Raw genomic sequence first — 18,291 nt, 5'->3', positions numbered from 1 at the left:
AAGAATGAAACTAGAACACTTTCTAACACCATATACAAAAATAAACTCAAAATGGATTAAAGATCTAAACGTAAGACCAGAAACTATAAAACTCCTAGAGGAGAACATAGGCAAAACACTCTCTGACATACATCACAGCAGGATCCTCTATGACCCACCTCCCAGAATATTGGAAATAAAAGCAAAAATAAACAAATGGGACCTAATTAAACTTAAAAGCTTCTGCACAACAAAGGAAACTATTAGCAAGGTGAAAAGACAGCCTTCAGAATGGGAGAAAATAATAGCAAATGAAGCAACTGACAAACAACTAATCTCAAAAATATACAAGCAACTCCTACAGCTCAACTCCAGAAATATAAATGACCCAATCAAAAAATGGGACAAAGATCTAAATAGACATTTCTCCAAAGAAGACATACAGATGGCTAACAAACACATGAAAAGATGCTCAACATCACTCATTATCAGAGAAATGCAAATCAAAACCACTATGAGGTACCATTTCACACCAGTCAGAATGGCTGCGATCCAAAAGTCTACAAATAATAAATGTTGGAGAGGGTGTGGAGAAAAGGGAACCCTCTTACACTGTTGGTGGGAATGCAAACTAGTACAGCCACTATGGAGAACAGTGTGAGATTCCTTAAAAACTGGAAATAGAACTGCCTTATGATCCAGCAATCCCACTGCTGGGCATACACACTGAGGAAACCAGAAGGAAAGAGACACGTGTACCCCAATGTTCATCGCAGCACTGTTTATAATAGCCAGGACATGGAAGCAACCTAGATGTCCATCAGCAGATGAATGGATAAGAAAGCAGTGGTACATATACACAATGGAGTATTACTCAGCCATTAAAAAGAATACATTTGAATCAGTTCTAATGAGGTGGATGAAACTGGAGCCTATTATACAGAGTGAAGTAAGCCAGAAGGAAAAACACCAATACAGTATACTAACGCATATATATGGAATTTAGAAAGATGGTAACGATAACCCTGTATACAAGACAGCAAAAGAGACACTGATGTATAGAACAGTCTTATGGACTCTGTGGGAGAGGGAGAGGGTGGGAAGATTTGGGAGAATGGCATTGAAACATGTGAAATGTCATGTATGAAACGAGATGCCAGTCCAGGTTCAATGCACGATGCTGGATGCTTGGGGCTGGTGCACTGGGACGACCCAGAGGGATGGTATGGGGAGGGAGGAGGGAGGAGGGTTCAGGATAAATTTTAAGAAAAATTATTAAAAGTAAAAAAAAAAAATATATATATATATATATAAAAGGATAAAGTAAAAAAAAAAAAAAAGAGTTGTGATGCACAAGCTTAGTTGCTCTGCACACGTGGGATCTTCATGGATCAGGGATCAAACCTGTGTCTCCTGCATTACTTTGGAGCCACCAGGGAAGCCCCCAGAATTGGTTTGAAATCTCCTTAATTGTACACCTGTGGCAGATTCAGATCAATGTATGGCAAAATCAATACAATATTGTAAAGTTAAAAAAAAAGGGAAAAATAATCTCCTTAATTAACCAATGACAAGCTCACTTCAGGAAACACACCTCTGAAAGCCAACCAGTGATGGTGTCACGCTTTGAACGGGAGCTAATTAGCAGCAGAGTCACTTCCGTTAATACAGCTGAACACGTCAAGAGCACGCTTCCTGGGCTGATGCCAAACCCCTCCCATGTCTGTCCAGCACTCCCCCAAACAAGCTCTTCATTTCACTGAGTGACGGTCATTTTGATCATCTGGCTGATGGATACAGTGGGGTTCGCTATAACCTCTTTGTGTACATTTGAAATTGTTTGTAATAAACTTTGAATATGCATATTTTTAAAAATCCTTCCCCAAATCCCACCTCTCTCAATCTAAGTGACAAACCAGCTTCCTGGTTGCAGACGCTGAGCAGGGGTCTCCTCCTCTGATGCCCCGCCAGCAGATTCTACCATGAGGATCAACGGCATGAACACAAGTTCCGTGTCTAAGAAGATGCCTGCTGCCCATCCTGCGCTCTGTGCCCATCTGTGTGTATCTCCATTGTGCCCCACCCTTAACTTTGTACACGTGGCTATTACCTTGCAGAAACTTCTTCCTGAAAGCCTGGAAGCCTCTCGAGGTCTGGTTTCCAGCCGACTCCCTGATCATGAGGCCTGTGATGTTGTCGAGTAAGAACAGGTCGGAGAGGTTGGCGGCCGTGGGTGTCCTGGTGTTGTTCACAAACAGTCGCACGTGGGCCAATGGCCACTCACTCTGCACAGATACCTAGGACAGGAGGGGAAGTGAGGCCAGACTCGCTGTTGAGCCCGACTTCCCAATGTAAGGCCCCAGCTCGAGCTGCACCCACTAGGTCTGCAGGCAGAGGGAAGGGACTACAATCTCATGAGGGTTCTAGAATTCATCAGGTCTGATTTCAAAGGCCCTGGGAGAATTTTGACTCCCACTTGACAAGTTGTTGCTCAGACCGGTTCAAAGAAACCAGGACCCTGAAATGCAGTGAAACCACAGAGAAACTTGGATGAAAAAACATCCATGCGTGAGACTACAGTGGGGAGATTGTCACAACTTGGGGTCACCAAGAAAAACAAGCTGCAGCGCTTTCTTAATCCATTATTTTGAAGATTCAGCCCCAGCCAGTCCGGGCCTCTGACTGTCATTTGATCTCCAAGTTTGCCCTGAGCTGGTCTCCTGTCTCCTGGCCAGTTGCCTTCCGGGTTCTGCCCACCCATGTGTTTGCACAGCTCAGTTATTCAGAGCCAGTGGCCCGTCTCCAGCTTGGCTCCCCACCTGGTCTCTGACACCGTGTCCTGCCCCCTCTCTCAAAGCCTATTTCCCACCATTCCTGCCCTTCCTTCACCCCAGCTCTGCTGAAAGAGACAGAGAAGCTGAGAAAAGAGAGAGAAGTCATGTACACCCCCAAGAAGAATGAGCTCTGGATTGTAATAAGTGAAAAAAGCAAATTGTAAAACTTGGTATATAGGGTACTGTCACCTACGTAAAAAGGGGAAGAAAGAAGGTATGTGTATGTACGTGCACATGGGCATGCACACATACTTATAACTACACCCATGTAGCAGGAAGCATTTCTAGTAAGACACATGAGAAACTGGTAGCTACAACTGCATTCCAGGAAGTGCAGCAAGAGAGCCAAGGCCTGGGCCGCAAGAGAGCTGTGCAGTACACAGTTAACTAAGCAGAGGTGGACTGTCCAAACCCCGCCTATCCCAAAGAGAGGACCAGCTCCTGAGAGACTGGCCCTTAAAGCCCGTGGAATATCTTGTCTGGAAAGAGTGTCTTGCTATACTTATGGCCTTGGGCCACCCCAGGTAGTCTGTGCTAACCATGTGATTCATGGTGAGGGCCTTGGGCAAAGCTGTGTTCAGGTGACCTGAGTAACTGAGGTCAGTGACATGAGTGCTCCATGCCTACATGATGGATCCTCAATAAGAATCCTGGACTCCACGGCTTGGGTGAGCTTCCCTGGTGATGTCACACACCACTGCTGGGAATAATTAAATGCTGCTCCTTCAGTTCCACCAGGAGAAGACCAGGTGTCTCGGGCCTGGTCTCCCCAGAACTCTGTCCTATGAGCTCTTGGCTTTGCTGACTATAATCTATATCGGTCTGCTGTAATAAACTGTGACTGTGAGTAGAGCAGTTTTTCTGAGTTCCCTGAGTCCTTCTAGGGAACCATTGAACCTGACGATGGTCTCGGGGACCCTCAACACAAGGATCATGTGAAGGTCATCTCATGAGATTAGTAAGAATCAAAGACCTAAAAGACATTACATAAATTTGTAAACTGTTGACATCATACCAATGTTAAAATCTGGGAGAAAATACATGCTTTCTTTCCCATTTTAAATAATCACAGAGGATTTTCAGTAATGATTTTGTTGTTACCAAAAAAATCTTAGTCTGGTGCTTCCATATAAAATATGAGATCCCTGTGGGTCACTTCATCACCCGTGTTCAGATACGGGTAGACGGCCACGTGATTTGCCAGTTCTTTAAATACATAACTCTACTAATATACATTTTCAGCAAATTCAATTACTTTCTCTTTAAGTATAAACCACAGATGAATACTCACCACTGCACATTTCTGAAAAATTACTCCATTCTCAGAAGTCCCTTGAAAGTCTCTTGAAATGTCTCCATACTACAATAAAATATAGAACTTATTAGAAAATGAAAAACAGTTCATGCTACACATGTTAAATAAAAGTACAAGATGAACTTTTAAAAGTGGCGGGAGGGTAGAGGAACTTTCCTGGTGGCCCAATGGTTAAGACTCCATGCTTCCAATGCAGGGGGTACAGACTAGATGCCTGATCCGGGAACTAAGATCCCACATGCTGTGGGATGTGGCCAAAAAATGAACAAGTAAAAGGCAGGGTAGAAGGGTTACTTCTGCAGTCATGCATTTTGACCCTGAAGATTTTTCTTTAAGTCTTACAGAACTGGAACTTAAAATCTATGAATAAAGAAAAATGTGGACATGTGATGACACGGGGCTATGTCCTGTTCTGAAGTGCATGTCAATGACATCATTGTCACAGGGACTCAGCGAACCAGGGCTGACGCTTTAGCAGGAGGAATGTGAGCAGAGCTATGGAAAAGTCCTTTAAGGATTGCTCACATGTCCTGGCTTCCTAGGCCTTGTCGTTGTTCACTTGCTAAGTCATGTCCAATTCTGTGCCATCCCATGGATTGCAGCATGCCAGGCTTGAGTTTGCTCAGATTCATGTTGACTGAGTCAGTTATTCTATTGAACCATCTCATCCTCTGCCTCCTCCTTCTCCTTTTGCCTTCCATCTTTCCCAACAACAGGGTTTTTAGTAGTAAAGAATTTGCCTGCCAATGCAGGAGACGCAGGAGATGCAGGTTTCATCCCTGGATCAGGAAGATCCTCTGGAGGAGGAAATGGCAACCACTCCAGTATTCTTGCCTGAAGAATCCCATGGACAGAGGAGTTTGGTGGGTTACAGTTCATGGGGTCTCAAAGTCGGACAAGGCTGAGCAACTGAGCAGAACAGCACGCACATGTCCTGAGTGGGGCACGCGAGCCACACAGCAGGAACCTGGTGAACATGGACCATGGTGTGTTGAAGTGCTTCTTGCAAGCTGGATCTCTCATTAACAGGTAGAGAATCCACCCAGGATTGGCCTCTTCCAGCCCCATGAGGGGCTTCCCTGGTGGCTCAGTGGTAAAGAATCTGCCTGCAAAGCAGGAGACCCGGGTTTGATCCCTGGGTCAGGAAGATCCCTTGGAGAAAGGAATGGCTACCCAGTCAAGTATTCTTGCCTGGAAAATCCATGGATAGAGGAGTTTAGTGGGCTACAGTCCAAGGGGTTGCAAAGAGTTGGACACGACTGAGTGACTCACACACACACAGCCCCATGACACCTCCTCTGGAAACCAATGGAAAGCCAGGGCTCACCCATTGGATGCCAGCTCCATTGCTCCTTGTAAACATAGCTGATACCTGTTCATTTTCATCCTTGAACATGCCCCTTGACTCCAGGCCATGCATCCCCACTGTCTGCCCTGTCCACCTTCATCTGCGGTGGGTGGAGCCATACTCTGAATCAAAGACCAAGGCAGCTCTCAGTGATACCGATAATCCTAACAATGGCTATTCTTTCCCAAGTGCCAGGTGTATGCCCATCACTGTACACACATGAATTCTATTTCTCCCATTTTACAGATGAGGAAACTAAGGCTCATGGAGGTTAACCACTTGCCCAAGGCTGCACAGGTAGGAAACTTGGACTCTACCCAGGCAGTGTGCTGGTTATAGCTCCATATGCTATTATAGGATCGGTATAGGTAGGTATAGGGATAGATATAGCTCCATATGCTATGATTCTTCCGTAGGGCACACTCCTCCAGAGTGTGACTCTCTCATTGGCTATTGTATAGAAATGAACAAAGACGCAGAGAACAGAAGTGATGTTCTGAGAACACTTTGACCACAGGCAGCAGCATGAGCTGTTGAGGGCTTTGATTCTGGTTGAGTCTCTGTCCATGACCTCACCCTCATGCTTTGACGTTCCAGGACCCCAGAAAGTCCTTGAGGGCAGACATCTGGCTTTCTAGCCTTCAGATCCCCACACAGTATCCTGCATATGACAATCAGATAAACACAGTTTGTTGGGCAAAGACACACAGGAGGGGGATGGAGCACATACTTGAAAGCTGATGACCACCATGGTGGCTGGATGCAGCTCGTCCTGAAGCCCAGAACCTGGGAAAATGACCCTATTTGGAAAAGTGGTCTTTGAAGATGTAATTAAGCCAAAGCTCTCAAGATGAGATCATTCTGGGTTTAGGTGGGTTGGCTTTAGCCAGGTCTTAAATCCAATGACAAGTGTCCTCATTAGTGACAGAAGAGAAGACAAACCCACAGAGAAAAGGACACAGAAGGTGAAAGCAGAGTATGACAGTAAATGATAGGTGTCAGCTGGCTGGCCATGGTTCCCAGATACTTGATCAATCACCCCCTGACGTCACTGTGAATGTATTTTTAGAAGAGATCTAACGTTTAGGTCAGTGGACTTTGAAGGAAGCTAATGACCCATCATAGTGTGGGTGGGCCTCACCCAATCAGGTGAGGTCTTAACAAAAACGATGAAGGTTTCCCCTAAGGAAATGTGCATTCTGTGCAGAGACCTCTCCAACTTGAGTATCAGCTCTTTCTTGGGTTTCCAGGCCACACTTGCGGATCGTGGACTTTGCCAGCCCCCACAATCACATAAGCAATTTCTTGAAATAAATCTCCCCCTCCCTCCTTCCCATACGTGTGTGTGTGTGTGTGCGTGTGTGTATACACACATCCTACAGGTTTTGTTTCTCTGTAGAATCACAATATAAAGATTGGAGTGATGGAGCCACAAGCCAAGGAAAGCTCCCGAAGCTGAAAGAGAGAAGGATGGATTTTCCCCTACAAGCTCCAGTAAAAGCACAGCTCTGCTGGCACCCTGACTTTGGCCTTCCTGCCTCTAGAACAAAGAGAGAATAAATTTCACTGTTCTAAGTCACCATGTTGGTGATAATTTGTCACACAACTATCTAATACAAAATGTAAGAGACTAACACAAAATGTAGCCAAGGGCCAAGGAGGAGATTTTCGCCGTGGTAGCCTGTTGGCTGAACCCAGTGGTTCTCAAGCCATTATAAATTATGACAGCTTAGGGGAGAGTCAGCCTCACGTGGCACCAACACATTACACAGAGTATGAGGAACACTGGGAGCAGGGACAGCGGCTAAGAGCAGGGGCCCCACATCCTAGTTCTGCTGCTTCAACCTGTGGGACCCTGAGCAAACTCCTTAATCTCTCCAATCTTCAGTTCCTATCTGTAAAAAGGGAATAAAAATAGTACCTGTTTAAGAAACTCATAATGAGGCTCCAGTGAGATTATGCATAGAAAGCGCTAAGCCTATGGTTTTTCCAGTAGTCATGTATGGATGTGAGAGTTGGACAATAAAAAAGGATGAGCGCCCGGAAATTGATGCTTTCGAACTGTGGTGTTGGAGAAGACTCTTGAGAGTCCCTGGGACTGCAAGGAGATCAAACCCCTCCATCCTAAAGGAACCAGTCCTGAATATTCATTGGAAGGACTGATGCTGAAGCTGAAGCTCCAATACTTTGTCCACCTAATTCGAAGAGCCGACTCGTTAGAAAAGACCCTGATGCTGGGAAAGATTGAGAGCAGGAGGAGAAGGGAATGACAGAGGATGAGATGGTTGGATGGCATCACTGACTTGATGCACATGAGTTGAGTCTGAGCAAACTCTGGGAGATAGTGAAGGACAGGGAAGCCTGTCCTTCCTGACTGCTGACAGGTGTGCAGCAGTCCACGGGGTCGCAAAGAGTCGGACACGACTGAGAGACTGAACAACAACAACATGCCTGGCGAGTGGAAAATAATTTTTAAACATTTGGCACTATTATCGGTAGCAGCGTTTTTATAACAGGTGCAAGAGAATCGATCCAGTTAAAGCAAAACCCCATGCACTGCTTTAGAACCAGCAGATAAAGCTGCCTAATGCTCAGATTCACACATCCTATTCATCTAAATACTGTATATTGTATAGAAGAAGCAACTCTCTGTAAAGAAAAATGGATTTGCTCCCTAATGATAACTATATTTAGTGAAAGAGAAAGAATAGGTGTTTTTTGGAGGAGGAACAAAAGCCTGTGACATTTTCTACACAAGTGATCCAAAACCAGTTTCTTTACAACTTCTGATATGTCTTTAAAAGAACTGAACATGTTACTTACCAGGCGGTGTGTTACAGCAGAGTCTCTTTTAAACAAGGTCTTCCTAGGCCATGAGTGTGTAAAAGCAAAGACGGAATGAACCCATGGCCCACTAGAGGCTGAAGAAGCCAGGGGTGGGTTAAAGACTTCAATTTCCTTACTGAATTTCATTCCGAATGGTGCCTCCTCTGCAAAACAGCAACGTGCATGCATTACATAATACAAAAAGGCAGTGGTTAAACTCTAGAAGCAAACCACATGATACATGGCAGGCGTTTGGAAAATCTTCACTGAGTAAGTGGACGAGAGTGTGAATGAAGGAATGACTTATCTCTTTGCCAAGGTGAGAAGTTCTCATTGGGAGCCATAGAGCTTAAGAAGAGTTTCTTCAAGTGTGTGCTTCTTACCTGATCTGTAGGCTGAAATGTACAAGCCTGGCCCCCCTCTAGACCGGCTGAGTCAGAACCACTAGGCAAGGGAGGAGGCATGGGTGATTCCTACACAGTTAGCATCAGAGGGCCCTGGGTTCCAATCCTGGCTGCCACTCGCCAGCTGTGCCCTTGGGAAAACCTCTAACCACTCTGTAAATTTCTATTTTGAAGTGACCAGCATTGTGGAGTCATGCCTTTTCAGCATTTATCTTCTATCCAAGTACAAAGTGTATATAGGCCGAGAATGAATCCTGTTTCTCACTCCTCCTTACACAGAATATTGATAGCAAGGTCTTTAGAACTGCTTTAGAACCCCTTTTATAGAATTTCTAAATAAATGTAGGAAAAATTAAAAAAAAAAAAAAAGAATGTGGAACTGGATCCTGGATAAAATCAATATCCTTTTTCCCAGAATAGTATCTGTGGTTCAGTTCACGATGTTGGAATGGGGACAAAGGCCCTCACCATGGAAAACAGCACACACTTTCCCAGGCTGGCTGCTCAGTTGGGACTCTTCAAGTCAATCACACAAGTGGGACAGAACACCCACCTCCAGACCCCAGTCCAGTCCTTCGGGCTAAAGGACAAAAACTCACTGGACTTCAAATCTTAAGGCCACTCTGGGCTTTGTCTCTGGTGCGGGTGTCTAAGCCCCTGCTCCTCCAGGAGCTCAGAAGGCCCAGCCGTGGGCTCTGATGGAGACCTGAATGAGGACAGACACTGTTACTGTCCACAGACAGTACAGAAGGAAGTCAAGCTCTGACCTGACCATCCTCCCACTGCGTCACTACCCAGCGGTCTCCCCACTAGTGTGCTGTCATGTGGGTCATCGGTCATGACTCTGCAGCTGTTTGAATGCACCCTGGCTCCCTCTGTTTCCTTCTCCTGCTAATTGCTACTTCTCAGGACTCAGCTGAGACTCAACACCTCCTCCAGGAAGCCCTCCCTGAAGCCTTCCTGGTGACCTAATTCCTCCACCCTCTGCTCTCACTACAACCACGGTCCTAAGTACACTGCCCTCCCTTATCCAAAATGTCTGCTTAATGAGTGACTAAAAGTTCTCTGTGATTATGGTGATATCACCTCAACCTATTTTACTCAAATGAAAACACTGGATTTTGTAAACTTTTGTAAAGTCTTTTGCAAAGACTGCTTGTTGTTCTTCAGTTGCTAAGTTGTATCTGACTCTTGGCAACCCTGGAGATTGCAGCATGCCAGGCTCCTCTGTCCTCCACTATCTCTTGGGGTTTGCTCAAACTCATGTCCATTGAGTCAGTGATGCTATATAATCATCTCATCCTCTGTCATCCCCTTCTCCACCTGCCTTTAATCTTTCCCAGCATCAGTGTCTTTTCTAACGAGTCAGCTCTTCCCATCAGGTGGCCGAAGTATTGGAGCTTCAGGTTCAGATCAGTCCTTCCAATGAATATTCAGGACTGATTTCCTTTAGGATTGATTGGTTTGATCTCCTTGCAGCCCAAGGGACTCTCAAGAGTCTTCTCCAGCAACACGATTCGAAAGCATCAATTCTTGAGCGTTCAGCTTTCTTTATGGTCAACTCTCACACCCATACATGACTACTGGAAAAACCATAGCTTTGACTATTCAGACCTTTGTTGGCAAAGTGATGCCTTTGCTTTTTAATACACTGTCTATGTTTGTCATAGCTTTACTTCCAAGGAGCAACTTCGTGGCTGCAATCACCATCCACAGTGATTCTGGAGCCCAAGAAAATAAAATCTGTCACTTCTTCAACTTTTTCCCCCTCTATTGGCCATGACATGATGGAACTGGATTCCCTGATCTTAGTTTTTTTCATGTTGAGTCTTAAGCCAGCTTTTTTGCTCTCCTCTTTCACTTTCATCAAGAGGCTCTTTAGTTCCTCTTCACTTTCTGCCATAAGGGTAGTGTCATCTGCATATCTGAGGCTATTGATATTTCTCCCGTCTATCTTGATTCCAGCTTGTGCTTCATCCAGCCCAACATGTTGCATGAGGTACTCTGGATATAAGCTAAATAAACAAGGTGACAATACACCTTGTCATACTCTTTTCCCAATTTTGAACCAGTCTGTTGTTTAACGTCTGGTTCTAACTGTTGCTTTTTGACCTGCATAAGGTTTCTCAGGAGACCGGTAATATGGTCTGGTATTCCCATCTCTTTAAGAATTTTCCATAAGTTTGTTGTGATCCACACAGTTAAAGGCTTTATTGTAGTCAATGAAGCAGAAGTAGATGATTTTCTGGAACTCTCTTGCTTTCTTCATGATCCAATAAAAGTTGGCAATTTGATCTCTGGTTCCTCTCCCTCTTCAAAACCCAGCTTGTACATCTGGAATTTCTCAGTTCATGTACTGCTGAAGCCTAGCTTGAAGGATTTTGAGCATAACATTGCTAGCCTGTGAAATGAGAGCAATTATACAGTAGTTTGAACATTCTTTGGCATTGCCCTTCTTTGGGATTGGAACGAAAACTGACTTTTTGCAGTCCTGTGGCCACTGCTGAGTCTTCCAAATTTGCTTACATATTGAGTGTGGCAGAGTAACAGAAGACCTAAAAAATACTTTTAACTCCCCTAGAAAATGAAATACATTTATCCCTGGAATAAAACAAGGTGTATTCATAACCTGTGTCAATTCTGGATGAAAAGTCTGTTCTGCCTTCCCAGGACCCCTCCCTTCAGGGTAGCCCCCCAACTAATCAGTAAGATTCTAGCTCAGTCTCTACAGACAAACCTGGATCTCAGCATATCCTGGTCCCCAGGAGGCCAGACTTAAGCCCAGAACCCAGAGGACTCTCCCCCCAAGTCCCAGTGATGGGACTGGGGACTGGCATGGAACTCAGACTGTGTCCATTAGTCTTCCCTGAACTTCTGTCGAGCTACAGAAAGTCTCTTCCTTTCCGCAAGTGGCAGCAATTACTTCCACATGGAAAGAATGTCCCTGAGAATGACACTCATCAGACGAAAGCAGGAGCCTCAATGGAAAGTGAAAAGCAGAGCCCTGAGAACACTGTGTTCCTGGATCCGGGGCCTGTGCAGTCCAGCGATAAGGGTCAACACATTGCTCATTGCTTGGTTAGTTTCAGTTGGATTTCTGAAACCTGGTGTGGTAGACTTTCAGTGCATGCATACTCAGTTATGTCCGACTTTTTGCAATCCTGCCAGGCTCCTCCATCCATGGGATTTCCCAGGCAAGAATATTGGAGTGGGTTGCCATTTCCTTCTCCAGGGACCTTCTCGACCCAGGGACTGAACCCAGGTCTCCTGCATCTCCTGCATTGGCAGCCGGATTCTTTACTGCTGAGCCACCTGGGAAGTCAGGTAGACTGAGTAATGGTCCCCAAAGACACCCAGGTCCTAATCTCAGCAACCTGTAAATATGTTCTCTTACATGGCAACAGACTCTTTGCAGATACGATTAAATTAAGGACCCTTAGTTTAATTCATGGGGAAGTAACCTGGATTATCCAGGGGGCCATAAGTGTAATCCCAGATGCCTTACAGAGGGAGGCAGAGAGAGATTTGACAGGCAGAAGAGAAGGTCATGGGACCACTGCGGCAAGAAGCAACGCTGCTGGCTTGGAGGCTGCAGGAAGGGTCATGACCTGCAGGACTCAAGGAATGAAGCTCCAGATCCTGGAGAAGGAAGAATATTCTTCCCAGGGCCCTGGAGAGCATGCTGACACTCTGAATCAGACCAGTTAAACTGATGTGAACTTTCGCCCTCCAGAACTATATGAGAATACATCGATACTGTTTTACCACTAAATCCCTGATAACTTGTTACAGCAGCAAAAAGAAACTCACACAGTTGACTAATACACATACACTAAAACACATTCTGCGTTTTCTTCATCAGGCACCTTCAGGGGAGAATCAAGATTCCCCTTACCTGAATCATTATTGATTCTTGATTCTTACCAATTATTATTGAATCTTACCAAGAATCAATCACCACCTTACCTGAACTCAGATCTGGGCACCCCAGACCACTGCTGCAGGAGGGGACTCACAGCCCTTGCTCTGTAGGGTACACAGGTGAGCAGGGTACCAGGGAGGCAGAAGCAGGAGGTCTATGGCTTTAGGGTCTGGTTCTCTCTCATGGTCAAATCAATAAAAAAATCAACCAAGAGAAAAACTTACCTGGAGTTGTAATGTGAGAGTTTTCCACACTGGGCCAAATCCCAAGGGGTAAGTCCTGAAAGTCCAAAGGCACAAAGACGTTATTGAAGAAAACGCTAGGAGTGGTTGAAAAGTCATCTCTAAATGGCCTGAATGGAGAGGAGCTGCACGTTTATCCTGACACCTGATGTAAATCTTTCTAAGTCAACCGTCTCCACCAGCCTCTGAGTAGAGGATTATATAATCGCATTCCTGGAAGCTGTCTAGGGAGACGACACAGTGCAGTGGAAATTTCACACAGTTAGACCTGAGTTCGAACCCCAACTCTGCTTTTCACGAACCCTCTGATGCGGGGAGAGCCTCAAGCCTCTGAATCCCCAAAATCCTGCTCGTTTTCAGAGTGGTACATAAAACACTGGCCTGGGAGTTGGAGACCTAGATTTGAACTTGAACCATTTATCTGCTGTGTGTCCTTAGTCAAGTCTCTTAGACTCTCTGAGCCTCAGTTATTTCTTCTGCAAAGTGTAGAACTCCTCCCAGCTCGCTTCACCTTGTTCAGGGATGAAAACTTGTCCAAACGGGGCTCAGTCAACCCCTCCATCCCATCTTTGTGAAATAGTGAGCCCTAAAGAAGCCCAGAGCCCTCCACTATAAAACAGTAATAATCATCATTATCATGATTATTACTATAGTGTCTTGGCTAGAGCCCTTGAAACAGGCCAAGCCCCGTGCTGTGCACAGCAGGGTTATTCACGATAGCCTAAAGGTAGAAGGAACCTAATGTCCACTAATGGATGGATGGATAAGCAAAAGTGAAAGTGAAAGTCGCCCAGCTGTGACTGACACTCGGTGACCCCATGGACTATACAGTCCATGGAATTCTCCAGGCCAGAATACTGGAGTGGGTAGCCTTTCCCTTCTCCAGGGGATCTTCCCAACCCAGGGATCAAAACCCAGGTCTCCCACATTGCAGGTGGATTCTTTACCAACTGATCTGTCAGGGAAGCCCAATCAAAAGTGGTCCAGGCATAAAATGAAATATCATTCAGCCTTAAAAGGAAGGCAAATCTGTCACAGGCTACAACATGGATGAAACTTGAGGACATCAGGCCAAGTGAAATAAGCCAGTAACAAAAATGCAAATAGTGTATGATTCCACTTATAGGAGATATGTAAAATTCATAAGAGACAGAAAGTAGAAGGGTGGTTGTCAGGGGCTCGGGGACAGCAGAATGGGGGGTTGTTGATTAATGGGGATAGAGTTTCAGTATCACAAGATTAAAATAATTCTGCAGATGGAAACACAAAAATGTGAATGTATTTAACATTGCTGAACTGTACACTTAAAAAGGGATAAGAGGGTAAATTTTGTTGTGTATGATGGTGGTGGTTTAGTTGCTAAGTTGTGTCCGACTCTTTGGAACCCCATGGACTGTAGCCTGCCAGGCTCCTCTGTCCATGGGATTACCCAAGCAGGAATACTGGAGTGGGTTGCCCTTACCTACTCTAGGGATCTTCCCGACCCAGGAATCAAACCCGCGTCTCCTGAATTGCAGTCAGATTTTTTATTGATGAGCCACCAGGGAAGACCATTTTGTTATGTATATATTACCACAGCTGCAAATATAAATATATAAATAAAGCAGATCTATGATCATCTAGGAAAAAACTCTGAGATGTATCAAGTGAGATCACTGGATCACAATACGATGAATAATACAGTCTCATTTAATAAAAATGACACCTTATTTTATAAATATTTAATATATTGTTATATATTTGATAGTTATATTCACTTTATCTTTTATATAAATTATGTTAGTACATGTGCGTGCATGCTCAGTCACTAAGTCATGACCAACTCTTTTGTGACCCCATGGACTAGTAACCCACCAGGCTCCTCTGTCCATGGGATTTCTCAGGCAAGAATACTGAGTGGGTTGCCACTTCCTTCTCTAGGGGATCTTCCCGACCCAGGGATTGAACCTGAGTCTCCTGTGTCTCCTGCACTGGCAGGCAGATTCTTTACCACTGAGCCATCAGAGAAACCCCATATTAGTACATATAGTTACATACTTAGTAAGTTACTTTATTAGTACATATACTTATATATTTAGTAATTTGAAAATATATGTAGATATTTAATAATATGTTTAGTATTAATTACTTATAGATTTAATATATAGTTACATGTTTAACAATATGCCATATAATACCATAGATCATAACCATGCATTATTTTTAAAAGCCTAGGCAGGAGTATGCAGAAGTGTTAGCCTTGGGGGCTTGGGGACTGTGTGTGTGCAGTAGAAGGGGATCCCTGTCTCCACACCGCCTGTACTGATTTGTTCCTTGTAACAAGGAGCATGTGCCCATGTGTCACCGCAACAATGGCAAAAGTGACAATAGTAAGAGACCACGTGATGGGGGCCAGGACTCTCACGCCTGGTAGAAACACTGTCCCTGAGATCTCCCGGGACAGGTATGTGTGGCCAGAACAACCACTAGCTCATAACATGCTTCCAAAGGTGGAAACAGGTGCCATTTTCCCAGAAGAATGCCGTGTGCCAGACACTGTCTTTGCTGCCATTTGGCAGGAAAAAAGAAATCTAAGGGCTTCCATTCTAGGCCCTGCATAGGGACCTCCTTCTAACAAGTATAGTACGGTTGGGTGGGCAGGGAGGGTTGGGGGATGGGTGGTGAGTTCATGGCAGAGCAACCTAGCCAGTGCTGGTCCAGCCAAGAGTTCAAGGTCAACAACAACAGCAGAGCATCCCAGAAAAATTCCTCTAAATTGCTTGTCCCTATTCCTGAAATTTAAGACCACGCCATTCAGTTCAGTTCAGTTCAGTCGCTCAGTCGTGTCTGACTCTTTGCGACCCCATGAATCGCAGCACGTCAGCCCTCCCTGTCCATCACCAACTCCCGGAGTTCACCGAGACTCACGTCCATCAAGTCAGTGATGCCATCCAGCCATCTCATCCTCTGTCGTCCCCTTCTCCTCTTGCCCCCAATCCCTCCCAGCATCAGAGTCTTTTCCAATGAGTCAACTCTTAGCATGAGGTGGCCAAAGTACTGGAGTTTCAGCTTTAGCATCATTCCTTCCAAAGAACACCCAGGGCTGATCTCCTTCAGAATGGACTGGTTGGATCTCCTTGCAGTCCAAGGGACTCTGACCACACCATAGTTTCCACCTTATCTAATATTTCTTCCCCTTTGACTGGGAGTCAGCTAAGGAATCATTTTTGTCATTTTGTGTTTCATTTAAGGAAACACTGACTAATTAGATCATTTTCACTGTGTGGGCAGACATCTGTTCCCAGCTTAATTTTTGGAAGCCAGGCAGAATTCCAAGCAACTCACAGTTATTTGACAGTTTTCCATCTTTGTTTCCACTGGTAGAAATAGCTTTCTTAAATATTCCACTCTTTCAAATAAGTTAATTAACAGTATCTTGAATTTATGTTCATGTCTAAGCTAATGTTCCCAAACTGGGAAAATTTCTAGTCAAAGAAAATTCCCAAAGCTGTTTTGTAGGACAAGGTGTTCTGTACATTACTTTTTATGTGGCTACATATCATTATGAACATAGAAACCACATTTTAATGTATCTAAATCTGTCTCCTTTGATGCTCAGAAATTGAATATGTGCTTAGAACCGTGGGGTATTTTTTTCACTGTAATAAACTAGAATGAAATCTGAAAACAACAACAACAAAACTAACAAAACAAATTAAAAAAAAAAACCACAAACAGCCATAAGGCATGTTGCCAGATGCACCCAGATGAATCCCAACAGAAAGCACCCTGCAAAATCCCCACCCAGTCCTCCTCCAAACTGTCAAGGTCCTCACAACAAAGGAAGTGACAGCTTCATGTAAAGTGATGTCCTGGGTGGGGGCCTGGGACCAAAAAGGACACTGGGTACAAGAACTAAAGAAATCTGAATAAACTATGGACTTTGACAATGGCTTGTCAAGGTTAGACCATTAATTGTAATAAATGTACCTTACTAGGGCTTCCCAGGTGGCTCAGTGGAAAAGAATCCGCCTGCCAGTGCAAGAGAAAAAGAGACACGGGCTCAATCTCTGAGTCAAGAAAGATGCCCTGGAGTAGGAAATGGCAACCCACTCCAGTATTCTTGCCTGGAGAATCCCATGGACAAAGGAGCCTGGCAGGCTATATAGTCCATGGGGTTGGAAAGAGTCAGACACGACTGAATGACTAAGTACATGTGTGTGCACGTATCTTACTAACGTCAGATGTCAAGAGTAGGGGAAGCTGTGTGTTGAGGGGAATATATATGAATTTTCTGCACCATGTGTATGATTTTTCTAGAATCTAAAACTGTTCTAAATACTAAAATCTGCTAACTAAAAAAATAAAAGAATTAATTTGTGAGGTCTCTGAGGTGGACAGTGGTGCCACAGGGCACCAACTCCCACACACGTCTGCCTGTACCATCCCTGCCCCTGGAATTCTCCACCTATTCTTTCCCCAGCATTCGCCGCACAGCAAGCTCTGTGGCAGGTCCCTGACTTGATGGAAGGACAAAGGCCCCGCTCCAACAGACACTTCCACTCCAGGGAGAGGAGCAGGATACCAAGTGCCCAGGGAGCAAACAACTCAGAAAGGCCCTCTTAGCCGAGGATCCCTTAAGGTCTCATCAGTTTCTGGGTGTCACTAGCCCAGGGGTTCCTCTGGGGGCTCCTTGGCCACCGTGAGCAGCCTGGTCCCACAGAGATCATGCCAACCACCAGTCGATACCTCACTTCAAAGTCCAGCCTTCCCTTCCCTGTGTGAAGCCCCTCTCCAAGATGACACAGGTCACCTGACAAGGTCATCATGACCTCGACGGTCTCATTTCACAGCCAGTTCTCCATCCCCATCGCACACAACTCACCAGCAGTATTTGGCATGTGAGTGCATTGGCATCTTATGGCTGCTGTAACAAGTCACTACGAACAGAGTGACTCAAAACAAATATATGCTTATTATCACATGGTTCTGGAGGTCAGGAGTCTCACATGGGTCTCACTGGACTAAAATCAAGGTGTCTGCAGGGCTGCATTCTTATCTGGAGGCTGTGGGGGAGCCTCTTTCAGCCTCTAGAAGCAGCCCACCCTCCTCACTTAATAGTCCCTTCCTGCATCTTCAAAGCCAGCAGCAGCAGGTTGACAGGCCTCATGGGGCATCTTCAAAGCCAGCAGCAGCAGGTTGAGGCCTCATGGGACATCCCTCTGACCTTCTTCCAAGGTTACATCTCCTTCGGACTCTCTCCTGCCTCCCTCTTCCATTTTGAAAGACCCTAGGATTACACTGGTCCACCGGGATGATCCAAGGTCAGCTGAATAGCAACGTGAATTTCATCTGCAATGTCAATCTCCCTTTGCCAAGGGATGGAACATACTCACAGGCTCCACGGATCGGGATATGAACATCACTGGGGAGTCCGCTCTT

At 45.1% G+C, this 18,291-nt stretch overlaps 1 protein-coding gene across 1 annotated transcript in view; it reads right to left on the bottom strand.

The window, feature by feature from the left end:
• The window catches only part of EVC2 (EvC ciliary complex subunit 2), a 161,912-nt gene that overhangs the window by 140,429 nt on the left and 3,192 nt on the right, over positions 1-18,291 (bottom strand). Inside the window, exons 2-5 of the mRNA XM_070372684.1 lie at positions 12,853-12,907; positions 8,300-8,466; positions 4,105-4,173; positions 2,090-2,276 (exon numbers count right to left, since the gene is read on the bottom strand). Of these exons, the coding sequence (XP_070228785.1) occupies positions 2,090-2,276; positions 4,105-4,173; positions 8,300-8,466; positions 12,853-12,907 (478 nt within the window). The remainder of the gene's footprint in view (positions 1-2,089; positions 2,277-4,104; positions 4,174-8,299; positions 8,467-12,852; positions 12,908-18,291) is intronic.

The sequence above is a fragment of the Bos mutus genome, chromosome 6, assembly GCF_027580195.1.
Source record: "Bos mutus isolate GX-2022 chromosome 6, NWIPB_WYAK_1.1, whole genome shotgun sequence".
NCBI lineage: Eukaryota > Metazoa > Chordata > Mammalia > Artiodactyla > Bovidae > Bos > Bos mutus.
Note: the sequence above shows the minus strand (reverse complement) of the source record. Positions and strands in the feature narration are given on the sequence as shown.